A 16,029-nucleotide genomic window follows, 5' to 3' on the forward strand; every position below is an offset into this window, starting at 1 on the left:
AGAATAGCATCTGCAGCAGTGCCACGCAATGGCTCTGCCACCAGAATTCACGTGAACCTCTCATCTCTGTGCTCTGCTTCTTCCTCACAACAGCTTCCTCCTAATCAAGGAGATTCACCTGGGTTTAACTACATGTTTTAATTCTATGCCTTGTGGCAATGTTTATAAAAATAATACTTTGTTCTCACACCAAAGATAGCAGGTGAGCTGGAAATCAGTGCAGTTATGCTGTGTTATGTCAATGTCAGATTAAAGCCAGAAGGGACAGCTCGAAGCATGTCATCTGACTCTGAGACAACGCGGTGCACTTCAGAAACACACTGTCTGCTCACAGGCAGTTTAATCATGAACTGTGGGATGGGAAAAGCCACTGTAGGTGTTCAAGTAAGTGGGAAAATAACTGTGACAGCCCCTGGAATTCTGTTTTCACTGAGTCATCTAAGGACGTCTATGCTTTTTACAAATGTCAGCTCTTCAAGATGCAAGCAAAGAAACTATTCAGTGCAAGGAAGAAACGAGAGCAAGATCAGGGACTGCCACCTCAAGACAGCACACCATGGACGAATTGTTCACTACTTAGAAAATCCCTCCTGGCAGAGAGGAAGACATGGTTTATATTCTTAGGCTCCATGTATAAAATATCAAACAAGGGTAAAACAAATGGTACCAAGATACTTCCCTGTGAAGCTTAACTGCAGAATTCACAGCAAAGCGACTGCCGTAGTTAATTTTGTCTTGTGGTAGTCACTGTGTGCAAGGAATAGGGAAATGCTACCCAAGAGAACATGCACCTTTAAAAAATGCTTTGTCCAAATAAAAGCAGGCATTCTGAGAAGCACGTACTTACCAGCTGCTGTTCTAAAGATGGGATGGAATCATGGTGGCCATAAATTATACTGGGGTTATACTGGCTGAAGAGAACAGGATAAAACACCTTCTTCCCTGGAAATGACAATGGGTTATTATTTTTTTTTTTTAAAGCTGTATAAAACACACTTCTCTCTTACAAGATGCTGTCCAGGTCAGAGCAAGTCCAGACAAAGTCACACAAGTTTTGTACTTAGCCTATGGTCTTTGCGTGGGAACGTGAATGTAAGGATATAATTAAAAAAAAAGATCCTGGTCCAGAAAGCACAGGTGCTGAAGGCAAGAAATTCAATCACAGTGGGAGCAGGACTGTTATAACCTTTCAAAAGCCAACCAGCAATAGAATTTTTACACATCTTAATTAGTTCTCTAAGTTCCAAGACTGATTTATAGCAGCTTCATTACCAATTCAAAGGCAAGAATACTCTGGTGAAGGCTGTTACACAATAGCTAAAAAATTCTTGAAAGACAATACACTTCACGAGTAGCAGTACCTGGCTGTGTGTTCAGTCTACAGGAGTTAAGGAATTCAGCTGTGAAGTATATGTCCACGTCGCAAAAAAAGAGAACAACGTTGTTTCCTTTCCAAAATCGAGCACCAATGTCTAGTCCTTTGCCCCTGGAAAATTCTTCATTCAACTGGATGAAGGTGAAGTTCTTGAAGTTGGCTGACCTAGGAGAAGCAAAATACTCAGCAACTTAACCTATCCCTCCAGCTCTTAATACAAGTGTAGGCAGGAACCCAATATGAAACAATTAATGTAGAAATCTGTAGCATCACAGTTCTGAGAGCAGTTTGAGGGAAGAGATGGCCTCTTTGGGTCTTGAGGAGATTTCCACTATGTCTACATTCAGAGCTTGACTCGTGTACTCCTAAGCTAGCATTCCTGTCACAGAGATTCTTTGGGTAGACCTCACAAGAATCCCAACAAGGCTTAGATGGACAAAAATATCTTTAGTAGGCAAATATAAAATACCTGTGGCCGTATTACTGTATCTGTACAAGGATCTTCCTCCCACATGGAGATAACAAAAGGCTACATTGCCACATGATCTTGACAAACACAGTTATGCAAGCACAGTAGATCACACCTGGCCAAAAGTATCTGGTTCTTGTGTGCTCTACTGAAATTGTCTGCACCTGCCTTTGGAAGTTAACTTTCAGTCCTAACAGTTAGAGCCACTTGCAAAAGCACAAAAGAAGTTACCAGTGTGAGGGGGAAAAGAAAAAAAAAAAAAAAGCTGCACTGAGGTAAATTCAGTAAAATCTGCTTTGGGGTTCTAAAAACCAACATCACAAAACCACAGATATGGGACTGTCAGGATAAGACTGGTTTTATCTGATACAATGGAAATAAAGCTGTTTTTTTCCAATGCAGTTTAGAACTTTTTGGCACGACTATGAGTCTGGACAGCTATCTAGTCTCCAGTTCATGGTACGATCGCTGTGTATGAACAGCACACATCAGACATTCAGGTACTTACTTGGAGGTATTTTCAAGTATTGCTCTGACTTCATTCATTTGTTCTTTTCCAAAGTAAACTACAGTGAGGTGAATTCTCCCATCCTGCTGAATGCCCATTTCCCTATAGAACAGAGGCAGATTTGTTACTTGTTCCAGAAGTTAGCTTTCTTCAATAACCTACACCCACAGGAGAAGGCAGAGTAGGCTGAACCTTGGAAGTCATTCCTGAGGGCACTGATTCACTGACAGAGATCCTCGTCCTGACAAATGGCCTCACTGCCTCTGTCAGATGGGAGAGATTATCTTTCAGGCAGATTAGGAAAAAACTCTCAAACAGTGTTTATTATATTAATAGATGGACACTGTTAAAACAGGCCATCCAGCCCAGGAAGAATGATCAGGCAAGGCAATAACTCCAGTACTTAGGAGAATATGAGAAGAGGGATTTTAAAGAAGCTATACATACCCTACTCTTAACCTTGATTTTTAGTAACAGATATTCCAGAGTTCAGATCTTTCGCATTTTGTTAAGAAACATTTACTAAAATCTAAGTATCAACCAGAGATCAAGCCAGTAGCCTAAGGGTAGGACCAATCTTAAATAATGCTAGACATCATGCCTCAACTTCCACAAAGTTTAGTCAGCAAGAGTTCATCTTAATCAGTAGAGAGATCAGCATGACCAGAGGGTGATTTCTCCCATCCTTAAACAAGCAACTATCAGATGGCTAATTTAGACAAGGAGCCTATTTTTAGATGGCAAAACAAATTAGATGGCAAAACAAATATTTTTAGGCAAAACAAATCCCACTGTAAGAGCCAGTATCTGTTGCTAACACAGTCTTTTCTGGGCAGCTCTTTAAAGCTACACCTCAATTACATTCTTCCTCCAAGCATCATCTCTATGCTGAAAAATAAGTTTAAAAGTAACTGCTCTGAAAGTTCAAATACATTTCCTTCTTGAGTCTTATTGCCTTAATCTTTAATTGGGCCTGGAAAAGTGTCTGGGAGCACTAATTTCCTTTTTCCTTAGAAATATTCCTTTGCAACTAATGGCATGAAATTCTCATGTTGTCACAGTCGCATGTGCCCCAAAAAACAAACTGAGACACATATGCCAGGTACATGCAAATCAGAAACACTGATGACTGGAATATAATTGCTTTTACTGCTAGTCACAATGCACTAAGCAGCCAAATGCCTTTCAGTCTCTGTAATTTCAAAAATTACTTCTTAGTGGCACAATGAAATGCTATGTAAAAGTAGTATGATTTTTACTGAGTAAGGCCTTCATAACTCCTGAAATTGCATCTTACTTTCCAAGTAAGAAAAAGCAAAGGCAGCACTGGAATGGAAACCTACCTGAAATTCTGCATGAATTGTCGAAATTTGCTGGCTCTCTTGGCCAATGGCACAATGACATTAATAAGTGTGTCAGCCATATTGACATCTTCATTTTTCACTTTCATTACAGGACCAAATGGCCGGAATAAAACAATCTTCTTGAACTGATGTTTTGTGTCTCCTTTGAAAGTCAGCTCATACAACGTGCCTTTGTCTTTTTCTGTGCGGTAGATCCCTGTGTGAAAACAAGAGAGAGGAGTTTTTGGATTAAAGCTGGGCTCCTGCGGGAAAAAAAATGACACAGTCCTCATATGCTACACCTAAGCTGAAAAGGCAGCAGAGGCATGAGATATTTACTTTTAAATCAGTACACGATCCACCACTGTTTGGAGGAGGCTGTCATTATGACAGGGACACAGCCCCAGGGTTGCAGGAACCATTTGGTATTCTCGCAGGCACATTCCTAGGCTTGGCTGAGTTACAAACCTCTGAAGGTTACCAATTGCTCACACTCAGTATAACCCAGCAGACATGCTGTCCTTATTTTTCAGACTGCTCCAATTGCACACTGCAGGCATGCATGGTAATGGGGATGCAGAGACTGCAAAAGGCAGCCTGCCTCTCTGCAATATGAATGATTAGGCCATCTCCCAGAAAAGCAATTTCCTAGTGAGCACGTTAATTTCCTCCTTTCTGGAAGGTTCTCTGGGAAGTCCCCTAATAAAACTATGCAACCAGCCCCCAGCAGCCGTCAACTTCACTCACTCCCAATCAGGACAAAACTCTCCTTTTACTCAACTCTCAAGAGACTTTTATTTTCTTTGTGGCAACGATGCCCACTCCTGGGCGAGTAATGGTCTGCAAGGATGACACTATGGAGTTTCTCAGAAGCTAGACCTAGGACACAATCCTGAAGACTGCATTAAATGGTCTCCAAGGATATTTGATTCACAAAAGCATGTACTTATTTCACGTATAGAAGGAACTTTTAACATACTGGATGGGTGAAATTGGTCCCATGCTGGGGGCTGACATGAACTATAACAACATTGGTCATGTCCCACTGAAGCACTACTCTGATACCTTAAATGAGGTAAAGTTGGCAAAAAGGCTATAGATTTTACCCACTCTAATTGACACTTCATTACCTACAGTGCATACTGAAATAAAGCCTTTTCAAAGTTAGATCCATTAAGTTTAAGAAGAAATAATTAAAAGCTAATTCTAACTACTTGTTAAGCCACTGTAAATATCCTAACAGCTTCACCAGTAGAAGAGTATAATTTCATGGTTTTCCATCTCCTGCAGAAACTCCAGAGACAAGAAAAAGATGTCTAGAAGAAAACTCCACCACTTGACTTGTTTCTTCTTTTTTCTCTCTCTATTAATGAAGAACAGCTTGATGAAAATAATACCTTTTTTTTTTTTTTTTTTTTAATCTTAGTGATTCCCTGATGTATAACATTGCTGTGCGTCTAAACCACAGACTGTTAGCTCTGTCTGTATTTCTTGTGAAGGTCTGGGTCAAAGGTTTCTTTGAACAGCGAAGTGACATAAGCTCTTCATCTTGTATCGTAGCTTTTACATCGGTAAATCCAGAACATACAAAAGATTAATGAGGTGTGATATTATCTGGCCAGAGTTCTGTGAACTGTCTTATTTTCACTTTCACGGTGTAAGTGTTTTATTCTTAATGAGCACTTCAGTTAGTTAATACTAGATGGAGATATATTGATCTGTTATTCACTTCATGTTTTATTTCTAATATAAGCTGATTCAACGAATGATACAATCCTCTCTCCAGGATAGCAGGTGATTCTAATGAGATAGCAGCTCCATCATTATTTTACTGGTAATCTTTTAAAGCTGTGCCCTTGACTCCCTGTCCTGGTTTGAGGTAAAACAGAACCAATTTTCTGTTTTGTAATTTTACTTTTTAGCTGGGCCTCTTCTAACTGACTAACCTCTGAAAGTAACAGCATATTGGTCAGAAACTGTTCACTCTCCAAGTGACAAGACCTGATTATACCGAGGAATGGTACACACAGAGGCTCTTGCTTATACTTATTGCTATAACACCCAAGGTCAGCTAGCTTCGCTATTTGCCCCATTAGAGGATCGGAAGCGGAAAAGCATAGAGGGGTCACACCTGTAGGGAGAAGCAGACAGGACAGGTGACCCAAAACTGACCAACAGGGGTATTCCATCCCATCTGCATCATGCTCAGTATAAAAGCTGAGGGATCAAAGGGCCAAGTCTCTTTCTTCAGTGGCCGATGTCTGAGGAGGACCCTGCGTGCTTGTCTGCTTTTGATCCCGATCTGAGCATTCCTGACTCCAGATCCAGAATCCAGCTCCTGTCCATCACTGACTCCAGTCTGGGACTTTCCCTGTGTCTGCTGGTGACGCAATCATCATCCTGGGAGCTGGATACGGTTTTGTATATATTGTATACATAATTTTTTATTATTTATTTATTAATATTTTCATTAAAGTAGTTTAGTTCTTTTTCTAAACTCGTAAATCTCTTTATCTCTTCCCCTCCTCTCTTTGGAGAGAAGGGGCCATCTGTCATTCTGGTTGGCCAATCCAGCCAAAATCACGACACTCCCCCTAGCGTTTTCTATATAGTAAGCCCAAGGTTCAGACTATGAACTACATCTGTTATTGAACTTGAGCCTGCACTTGAGGTCATCTGAATGGTGACCTAATAGTCCCTGCATTTCCTACTGCTGGTGGCCAGAGAACTGAAATCTGGGCCTTTGAATTCTGCTCCTCCATTTATTCTTACAGAAAGCCTGCTGATGATCCAAGTGTGTTGCTGGGTGTACTCATTTCCTCAGGTGGTTTTTGAACACAGGTCTTGCCAAGGAAGTTAGTGTTGTGGAAGGTTAAGGTAGCCTTTTGACATTAAGCTAAATGAAAATCTAAATTAAATCTGATTTGCATTTTCTCTAGAGAGAAATATATAGGACCGTTTAATGTGTTTGACATAGTGAACTGACATTCTTCATAATAACAAAGATCTATATTAAATTAACCAATTTAATAATATCTGCCACGCAATATCTCAAAGTCTTTGCTTCTACATCCTCTTCTACCCCAGCCAAGAAACAATGAGACCACAAATACCAATTCCCAAGAGACATGTACTACATTTGTGCAATAAAGGAAGCTTTGCTAAATAAGAAAGAAGAACCAGAATGCATGTTATAACCCAAGGGGGTCTCTCCTAGTGCTATACAACCATCAACAAAGGCTGCTTCTAACTCTGCAGTCTTGTTCTTGTTCAGGATTTCTACTACAGCTAAAACCAAACAGTTTAGGTGAAAGCAAGGTTCCCTTGTGCAAGGTGGTAATCCAAGAATTTATAATCCTAACATTTTACCTTGAATATAATTGTATGCAGGTTACTGCATATAATTAAATATGCTTATTCTTGATGTACATTTAAACCATTTGTTTTCCCTTTTTAAAGCATCTTCTTTCCTTTTTTAAGCATCTTCTTGTTAGAAGCAGAGAACAAATACATTTGCCCAAGGTCAGGCAGAGAGCCTTGGAAATGAGCCTGAATGTCTTGAGTCACTCTGGGGACTCACCCAGCAGAACATCCTGCCTTTCACAAGATTTTTCCATTTCCGAAGGCACTACTTCATTTGTGCCATCGGGACTTTTTACATGATTCAGAAAGATGTATCAAGCAGCCTCAATTCTAAGAGATGAGCTATGAAGAGGGGGAAAAGGTAGTCTCAAAAAAGTAAAACAAGAACCCTCTTCCTGAAAAGGTTGCTCCTGAAATGAAAGCTTTGAAAAGGCCAGATGTTCACTATGGATAAAAGAAGGTTAATTGATCATCTATTGCATCTATTACAGCAGCTATGTTTCAGAATATGCACCGTTGCTTTCAGAGGCAGGGAGAAAAGTCAGAGCCTTTGGAAAACCAATGTAAAAAAGTGAACAGGAGCTTTGGGTCAGCAGAGACACTAGCCCTAAAATGAAGGAAAAGGACAAGTGAGAAGCAAAAACAGATCTGGGTTGAAGGGTTGACTTAAGAGCAGTAAGTGTCCAGTCTCTGGAGCAGCAATTCCCAGGGCTCTCTAAAGAAACAGAAAATACCTGATCTCTATTCAGCAGGGTAGAGCAAGTTTCAGAGATCTACATGGAACTGATAACTAGCAAACAGCCACGCAACCTTAACAAAGTGTTGTTAAGTGGATGACAATTTTAGCGCCATTTCCACAGACCATAAGTTTCAGGTCTTCCACTGTCAAGAGAAAACACTCCCTGGACCCGTGCTCATTACTTATATTCTGTTAGATGTTGTAGGAACCGCTGTTAGGATTTATCAGCATTCATTGTCCCCATTTTAACTCAATATTATGGTGGTCTTCCCACTTCCCATGCAGTAAAATACAGCAGCTTAGCCTTTGAGGAAGACCATCATCCTTTCTCCCAATAAGCTTCCACAGCAAAACAGCATCAGCTAGTCCAACACCAGTAGCTGTCAATTTGAGAAAGCAAAGCTACTCCTTTTCATTTGTCTCTGAGACCTTATTTAAAATTCCAGTCACTAGACAGCCACATACTTCAGGTAGGAAAACTTATGATATAGCATATTTAACAGTGCCATGGCAGGGCATTTGTGAAACAAGCCAGGGATTTTCTGGAACTCTTCCCATTCGGAAAGAGTATCACCAGACAGTGATTACATTCACTTACAGAACACAACACCTAGGCTTGTCAGAGTCTCCAATTTTTTTACCTACATCTTTGAGAAAATGAATGACTTCCAAATCTATTCAGCTCTGCTGCCATTTACATAAATTAATGACCAGACCTGTATTTGGCCTACTGAGCAACTGGATTCCTGTCTTTTGCCTGCTTATAAGACACAGAAATTTCTGATCTTTTCCATGTTGTTTCTTCCTAACTCCTCGTGGCAGAAAACCAGTGAACTTGGTATAGAAGTAGGAGGAATAAGGGGGAGAGGGTACGATTATAGCAGCTGAACAGCCCAAGTGCCTCTGTGAAGAGAGAAACGCAGCAGAGCTGCAGCCAGATGGATACATTTCAGGCCCCAGGGAGAAGGTGTGGTTCTCTTGGTTTTGAATAAGAAAAAATGGAAAATTCCACCACGTGTCAGCTATTACTCCTGGAAGGAGAACCGTCTGAGAATCCTATCCAAATTTCAAGTAACAGCAAATCTGCTGAGAAGGAGTTTAGCTCAGATGTAAGGTACTAGGGTCACAGTCTAATTCCCACGCACGAGTGGTTTTGTCTAGAAACTGCAGAGGATGCAATACTTATTTTAAGACATCCCAGCCACAGAGACAAAACATTTCTCCTTAAATGTAAGAAATGTTTGACGTAACATTTTCCCTCTGCAAAGATAAAAACAGAGGCATGAAAGGGAAAATTGGAAGAGATAGAGACCTTAATCAAATTTATTGTACCGCACCACCATCCTGCCTATTGACATATGTTAGCAAGGAACAAGTACTGAAAAAACGATAGGAGGTACGACATGTGACCCACAAGAATTGAAAAATCCACACAAGAGGCCCAAGCAAACAAGATTAACTTGCACTACTATATGCTAGTTAAGACTTAGGATCAGGAACACACTTGAGTAAAGCCAGTGTCAAAGGCTTCACTGAATAGGGCACTGAATGCAGACACGTTTCACGTATCAAGAGAAGCAGTTCAGGCTTTGAATCCTGTCTCTGGCCCTGATTACCTGATTTTCTTTACACCACATCCCTCCACCTGCTCAGCCTTAAGATGAGGGCAGTAGCCCCACCTTGAACATATGAGATGCATAAAGCTTTTGTGTGCAGTTTTTGCTAGAGCAGCTGGGAGATAAAAAGCTTCCAGGGTTAAGTGGTACTACTTTCAGTGCAGACCTGGGCCGCATCTCCCAGAAAGCTCCAGCTACCCTGGGCAGTTCCAGAAAATGAAAACAGGTGGCTTTGCTGGCTGGGTAACGGCACTCACTGTTGCTGTGTTGCTGGATTGATACGAAGATGACAGAAGCTGCCATGGAATCCAGCCTTTTGCTAACTTGTGTAGGCAGTGGCACCTGCAGAGTGCTGTCTCCAAAACAAGTTCTGAGTCCAAACCATACTTGAAATGCAGAATTGGAACAGAAAACTCAGTCCTCCCTTCTCCTGCTCAAGTTACACAGAGCAATGGATTTGCGTGTGCTTTGATCAGCGGTTTTTGCCTTTCTTGGAGAATGGAGGATGGGAGAGACTGCCAATAAATGACAGAGACTTCCAGAGGAACTCTGCAGGGAAATCTTCTGCTAAGTCAGGTCTTTGTTTCCAGTTCTGATGCACAGATCCCTGCATTTGCAGCCAAATTAGTTTGTACTGCTGAGTAAGAATGAGAATTTGTTACCTTGCACCTATGAAGCAAGGGCTTGCCTGCAGGGGAGGAGGACACAAGGAAGGTTTCTTGAGCTCATACTGAGCCGCATGCAGGGCTTTGGTTTCTTGAGCTCCAAGTAGCATGCAGGGCTTCCTCCCTCTGGATTATTTCACCGTGCTTTGTGAAAGCCAGCAAGGCCACTAGTGCATGAAGAAACTCCACAGAGACAGCACTGCAGTGTGCATCCCTTCCCCATGCCTTTCTGCACACTGGATCAGCGGATTCTGCTCTGTTCCCCAAGCAAAGACCTTTGATTGTGCATAAAGCCAGGCTCTAAGCAAAAGGTTTAATTTAATGGAATATTAAGCAACGCATGTCAGGAAACATCTCCTTTCCCCTCACCCTCTCCTCATGAAACAGCTGGTGCCAAACAGTCATGCATGCTTGTTCAGCTCCTGTAATAAACAGTGGAAACATATTTTGAAATGATAAACATAACAAACGGAAAGGAGACTGGAAGCATGTAGCTCCATGATGCATTCAAATGCTGGCAGGCAACGGCACTTCCCAGTCCCAGGCCCTGGTCCCATGTCTGAGCTAGAGGAATTTGACTGGTATGAAGGAAGTGCCTGGACCAGAGGGGAGCCAGGATCTGCCTCATCAAGGTCTCCACAGTCTGAACAACTCATGTCCCTGCTATGGGAGGCACCTGCCAGAATGGCAGGTATATCCCACCACGGCCTCAAGAACCTACTGTCTCTTGATAGCACCATCACCAGAGGAACATACATAGACAGTGGAAATGAACAACTGGACATTGCACAACAGCAATAGTTTGTCCTCATCACATGTTGGATGCATTTTGCTCTGCTCTATTCATAAATATTGGATGAAGAAAACAATCCACAGCAAAATCACTAGTGAGACAAGCATGGAGGCTTGTGTTCAGCACATTAGAGCCATCATTCCATAAAAGGTGGGCATCTTATCCACTTGCAGCACAAACATCTCGCTTACCGACAACACTGTTGAACAATAAGCAGGGAATATGCCAGCTCCTATGAAGTGAAACTAGGACAGCCATATTACAAGTAAAAATGTAGCACTCTCATTGAATAAGAAATGGTCATGAGCCCTTGGAAAGAAGATCTGTGAACTCTTCTCTCATATCGTGTTTCCGCTGCACATGTCCCTACCATTTTAAGTCAGAGTTGCCATGCAGCAGGGGATAACCTGAACAGGTACCAACCACAGAGACATCACAACTCCTGGACTACATCTGGTGCCTCTGGCTGGCTGGGAAAAGGCAGTCTGACTGGAAACAAGAAAGCACTTTGGATTTAGTGACAAAAGACGTGAAGTAAAACTTGTTGATGTTAAAATTGGCACTTTAAAAATCCACAATAACTGCCTCAATATTACATGTGAGGGTAAAGACTGTTTAGCTCACTTTAGAATCCAAGAGCTAAGGTGCACCACTCGCGATAGAGGAGATAACTAGTAAAGGCTAAGCTTTCCTAGTTATTTGAAGTTGTAGGTAATACCAGCTGAGTTACTGAGCTCGTCAGCTGCTGTCCTCAAAACCTGTCTTGCCACTCTGACTCTGGCAGAGCTGTGCAAGTGGAAGTAAGGGTAACAGTGGAATTTGGATTTGAACTGCAGTTGTCAGTCTTAACACTGGTAAGAGATCTGGGATCGCAGCCTGGTCATTGACTCCTCGCTTTGTCAGTTCTGAGGCAAGGACATGACTGGAGAGCTGTGAGCACACACTGGTGGTCACTATGAGAGACTGGCAGGCTCTGTTGCCACAAAGTCTCATTCCCCAGGAAAGCTGCCATTCTGCAGTTGTGCCTGAGACAGCATCACTGGGTGACAGCACTAACACCATCCCAGATGTCAGTGCTCTGAGATAATGCCCATCTCCCACAGCAACGCAGTTACACCAGAACCCCCTCACCAGTGCTATGTGGACCTTCTAACCTGCTGTCTGCATACAAACCTTCAATGAAGTCAGAGGCTGTGTATACACGGTGTTTTGCATTGCTGTCCCCCTCTGGTTTGTTCAAACTCCCAACAGCTAACTCGATCACCTCTATCAACTCATCTCGCTTATCCTTCCTTACAGGTTTCTCTTCTGGGTGACGCGTCAGCCCTGTCTCCAGTTGGTACACCTTCTGCAGGGTAAAGCTCTCAAAGGGCACGGCCGCATACTCTGTGGAGAGCTTAACGCCACTGTGCACCTCTGCTTTGTCTACTTGGGAACGGAGAAAAGCCAGCAGGTTAGCCTGGACCTTCTCTGGGTTACTATTGTCAAGCCGAATGTCCAGGGGGTCTGGGTACTGGTCCTGCACGTTCTTAAGCTGCTCATTCCTGCCCTGGAGCTCAGCCTTCAGCTGGGCAATTTGTTTCTTCAAGCTGATGATATAGTTGCGGTGTTGCTCTTCTCGCTCTTGCAGAATGGCTTCATATCCCTCCTTCACAGTTGGACTGTGCACTCTGGGCAAGACAAGCTGCTGGTTGTCACCCTTGGGTGTGCAAGCCAACATATAAACAATAGACACCAAGCAACAGGCCACCACCAGCAGGCCTACAAGTCGGGGGAGAAATAGAATACATCCTCGTCGGAGCATCATCTCTCAAAAAGCAGAGTCTAACCCCACACATGCAACAGTTCTTGCATCCATGCAGTGCCACAGAGGCCCCTGGACTTGGAGTACTCTCACACAGATGCATGTATGTGCAGGAACTGGCTTGTCAGCTCTCTTAAAAGGTGTGCTCTGCCTCTATATTTGGCTCTCTCTGGTTTTTACCCAACAGGACCAAAAGACAAGCCGCGAAGCAGACAGGACAGCTCCTGATCCTCATGGCAACACCTACGCTGCTGCAATGTGATCAGCTGGTGGCTGATGGAGCCTGAGAACCTGAAAGACAAATGACAAGGACAGTCATTCAGGCACATTAGAATTTGGTCATTTAGTCCAGACCATTGAGAGTGTTCTATGAATTTACCTTGTTTCTCAACTGTTCTGGCAGATCTCAGAGCTGCGAAGTGCTTGTGGTAAGACACAAAAGGTGCCAAGACCTTTATGCAGGAAATCCTGTATGCATGCATTTAATTTTAATAACATGACTTGGCCCATTGCCAATGAAAAACTAGTCCAGGACTCAAAGTCCGCCATGCTTTAGAAATAGTAGGAAGTAGTCATCTGTTACTTTCTGGTGAGATGTTAAAGTGCTCAGTTCATCCGAGCAATGATGGCCCTCCAAGCATTCTCAACTCTTGGAGCACTCAAATTTTGAAGGTAGTCAGTCCCACAGCTACTGCATACATTTCAGCTTCCAGGCATGTTTTTCCAAAACACCAGGTGACAAATGTGGTCCCATTTGAACATATAAAGCCTGACCTAAAGCATAAATTTGATAACCAGGAAACTAGAAACTGTTATCAAGGCCATTTGCTGCAACTAACATTTTTGACATATCCTACCAGATGCTCCCATAAAAGCCAAAGAACTAGGAATAGATTTTTTCAGGAGCATCCAGATCAAGTCTTACTCAAAATCAGGGGAAGCTTTGTTTACATCTGGGAAGCTGTCATTATTGCACACTATGCTATCATTTAATAGCCCCCTTCTGTTTCTTATAACATTATAAAAAGTCTTGCAACAACGTACGCTACTACTGTGTTTTCCAGGTATGCTCTCTGCTCAGGAATGAAGACCACAGAGGTGGTTTAGGGAAAGCTGGCTTAGGTATTTTTTAAAATAAGAGAAGTTAAAACTGTGAACATTATCTTTTTTAGTAAGACTTCCTGAAGTATACTTAGAAACAGGAAAGAAAAATTAGATGACTGAAGATGAATATTGATCTGTAAGCTACATTAAAACAATTGCGCTGAGAACACTACCAGCGGGATTTTCAAAATCCTTCAGTTTTGTCCCAAATCCATGCTGATGCAAGGAACTTCATCATTTACTCAGCTGACAGTAGATTTCGGCCAAGACTGAGTAACATTCTAGATTACACTGTGACACTGCATTGTTAGACTCAAACACAATCAAATAAACCCCGTGACACTCACCCCGTGAATGCATGCATGACATTATGACACTTCTTTTGACAATAGAGATTGATAGCCATTTTAGTCACACTTCCTTGCCGGCAGACCGTTAAGTAAAAACAGTCTATCTAAGAATAAGAGTTTTGGAGTTATTTTCAGTTATTTCTAGTCTTGAGTCAAAGTCTTCCGTAGGACTTTCTATCAACTGCTAGATGACTTCCCCCTCCATGGGCTTGACTGACTATTACTCTACATACAGCAGTTATGCAGAGATATTTCTGATCTTTGAACTGTTATCAATATTTGATCAGTCTGCAGAGCTTCTAGGGAAAAAAACCCCACACACTTTTAGACTAGAAATTGAGGGGGCTAGAGTGAGCTGTAAAAATACTACTCTATTTTTCTCTAAGTAATGCTGAATAGCTATTAGAGTATTTATAGGATTCTCCAGAAAATGTCAGTGCTTTTAAAGGAAGAATTGTTGACATTGAGGAGAATATTCAAGCATCAGGAAAAAGGACAGGATGAAGTTGGCGCCCTTACCTTTTTGCTGTGATCTTCTCTTTGGAACATCTTGATCTGCTACAGCTACTTTTCAGCTTGCCACAATCTTCTCCTGTTTATCTCCCTTCTTATGCCCTTCCCAGAAAACGCACATACTATAAAAAGCACTGTCAGCCTCAGAACACCTCTTCATTGCTTTCACATTTGCCAGCTGCCTACATCTTCAGTCTGTCTCCTGTGTGGTGAAAGGCTGTAGTGGAGACGCTTCCTATGGATGCGCTATAAAAGCTGGCCTCCTGCAACGTAAAGGAGCTTGTCAAAGCAGGGAAAATTAATCTGGGCATTTCTAACTCTACAAGAGATCTGGCTAGAAGACTGCAAGAAGGTAGTGTGCAGTGAGACAGGGTCAGGAAGTGGTGAGATGTAGTACATAAAACACTGCTGTGCTTGTATGCTTCACTTCACACAATTAGTCCATTGACTGAATTGGCAGAAGCTGAACATCACTGAAAGGATTAGTTGTGCTAACACGGTATAAACTGAAATTACATCTCAATGGCTTAGATAAACACACAATTTCATTTCTGTAAGCAGCAACAGATTCGCGTTTTGCGTAAAGAGCTCTTCAAATGTTGACCTTAAAATATATATGTGTGTGTGTATATATATATATATATAGCTATCTTCACTAAAACATACTGGTTCTGTCTTCAGGGTGCTCCTTCTTTCCTATCTAGTTTTCTGGTTTATAATCTCACTCATCTAAAATGTATGTTTAAAAACACTTCAGGACAGTAAATTAACTAAGCTACTTTGTCCTTTGAATCACCATTCTTGTAACAAGAAATTCAGGCCATGGGGATTTCCACCTTCTTCACAGGGATTTTAACATCATGACTGGAGGCATCCTGACAACAAGCACTCGTTACTTGCCCTCTGTTGCTAGATCTGTCTTCTAAAATTGTATTGGTGGCTTCAGTGGCATTGCCTTATAGTGACTGACATTTAAATATACAGCTGTTACTGTACCACTATCTCATGGGCATGCTTGTGAAAGCAGTCCCAATCCATGTCAGTGCCAAAAAAAGCAGATTACTTTAAGTCAACACTGAAGGTGGTCACAGCTAAGGCATCTCAGCTGCACAGACAGTACCAGAAAGCCAGGGATGGTGACTCCTCCTAACAACCGTTCTGTTGATTTCACCAGACCTACACAGTTTCACACCAACTGAGAGAATCTGAGATGAAGGGGAGACAAACTGAAATGTCAGTTTTTTCCAGGAACTGACAAAAACACCTCTGTATTTCACAGCAGTCAGCTGCACCAAGCAGTATTAGTCTATTTGCAAAGAGAAGTTTTAACGAATATGCAGTGGTTAGTCTGATAGCTGAGGAAAAGGACATTAATTCTAAAAAAGCC

The 16,029-nt window shown here is 42.0% G+C and overlaps 1 protein-coding gene across 3 annotated transcripts in view; it reads right to left on the minus strand.

The window, feature by feature from the left end:
- The window catches only part of CSGALNACT1 (chondroitin sulfate N-acetylgalactosaminyltransferase 1), a 51,699-nt gene that overhangs the window by 9,813 nt on the left and 25,857 nt on the right, over positions 1-16,029 (minus strand). For 2 of the 3 annotated variants that reach the window (XR_010071405.1, XM_063337156.1), the window contains exons 3-8: positions 14,649-14,905; positions 12,045-12,966; positions 3,696-3,912; positions 2,353-2,454; positions 1,362-1,540; positions 848-942 (exon numbers count right to left, since the gene is read on the minus strand). Coding sequence is in view for 1 of the 3 variants with exons in the window: in XM_063337156.1 (XP_063193226.1) it covers positions 848-942; positions 1,362-1,540; positions 2,353-2,454; positions 3,696-3,912; positions 12,045-12,678 (1,227 nt within the window). In the remaining 2 variants the exon portion in view is untranslated. Of the gene's footprint in view, positions 1-847; positions 943-1,361; positions 1,541-2,352; positions 2,455-3,695; positions 3,913-12,044; positions 12,967-14,648; positions 14,972-16,029 lie in introns of those variants that run through there. The other variant, XR_010071406.1, reaches the window with a different exon arrangement.

Source organism: Chroicocephalus ridibundus, chromosome 5, assembly GCF_963924245.1.
Source record: "Chroicocephalus ridibundus chromosome 5, bChrRid1.1, whole genome shotgun sequence".
NCBI lineage: Eukaryota > Metazoa > Chordata > Aves > Charadriiformes > Laridae > Chroicocephalus > Chroicocephalus ridibundus.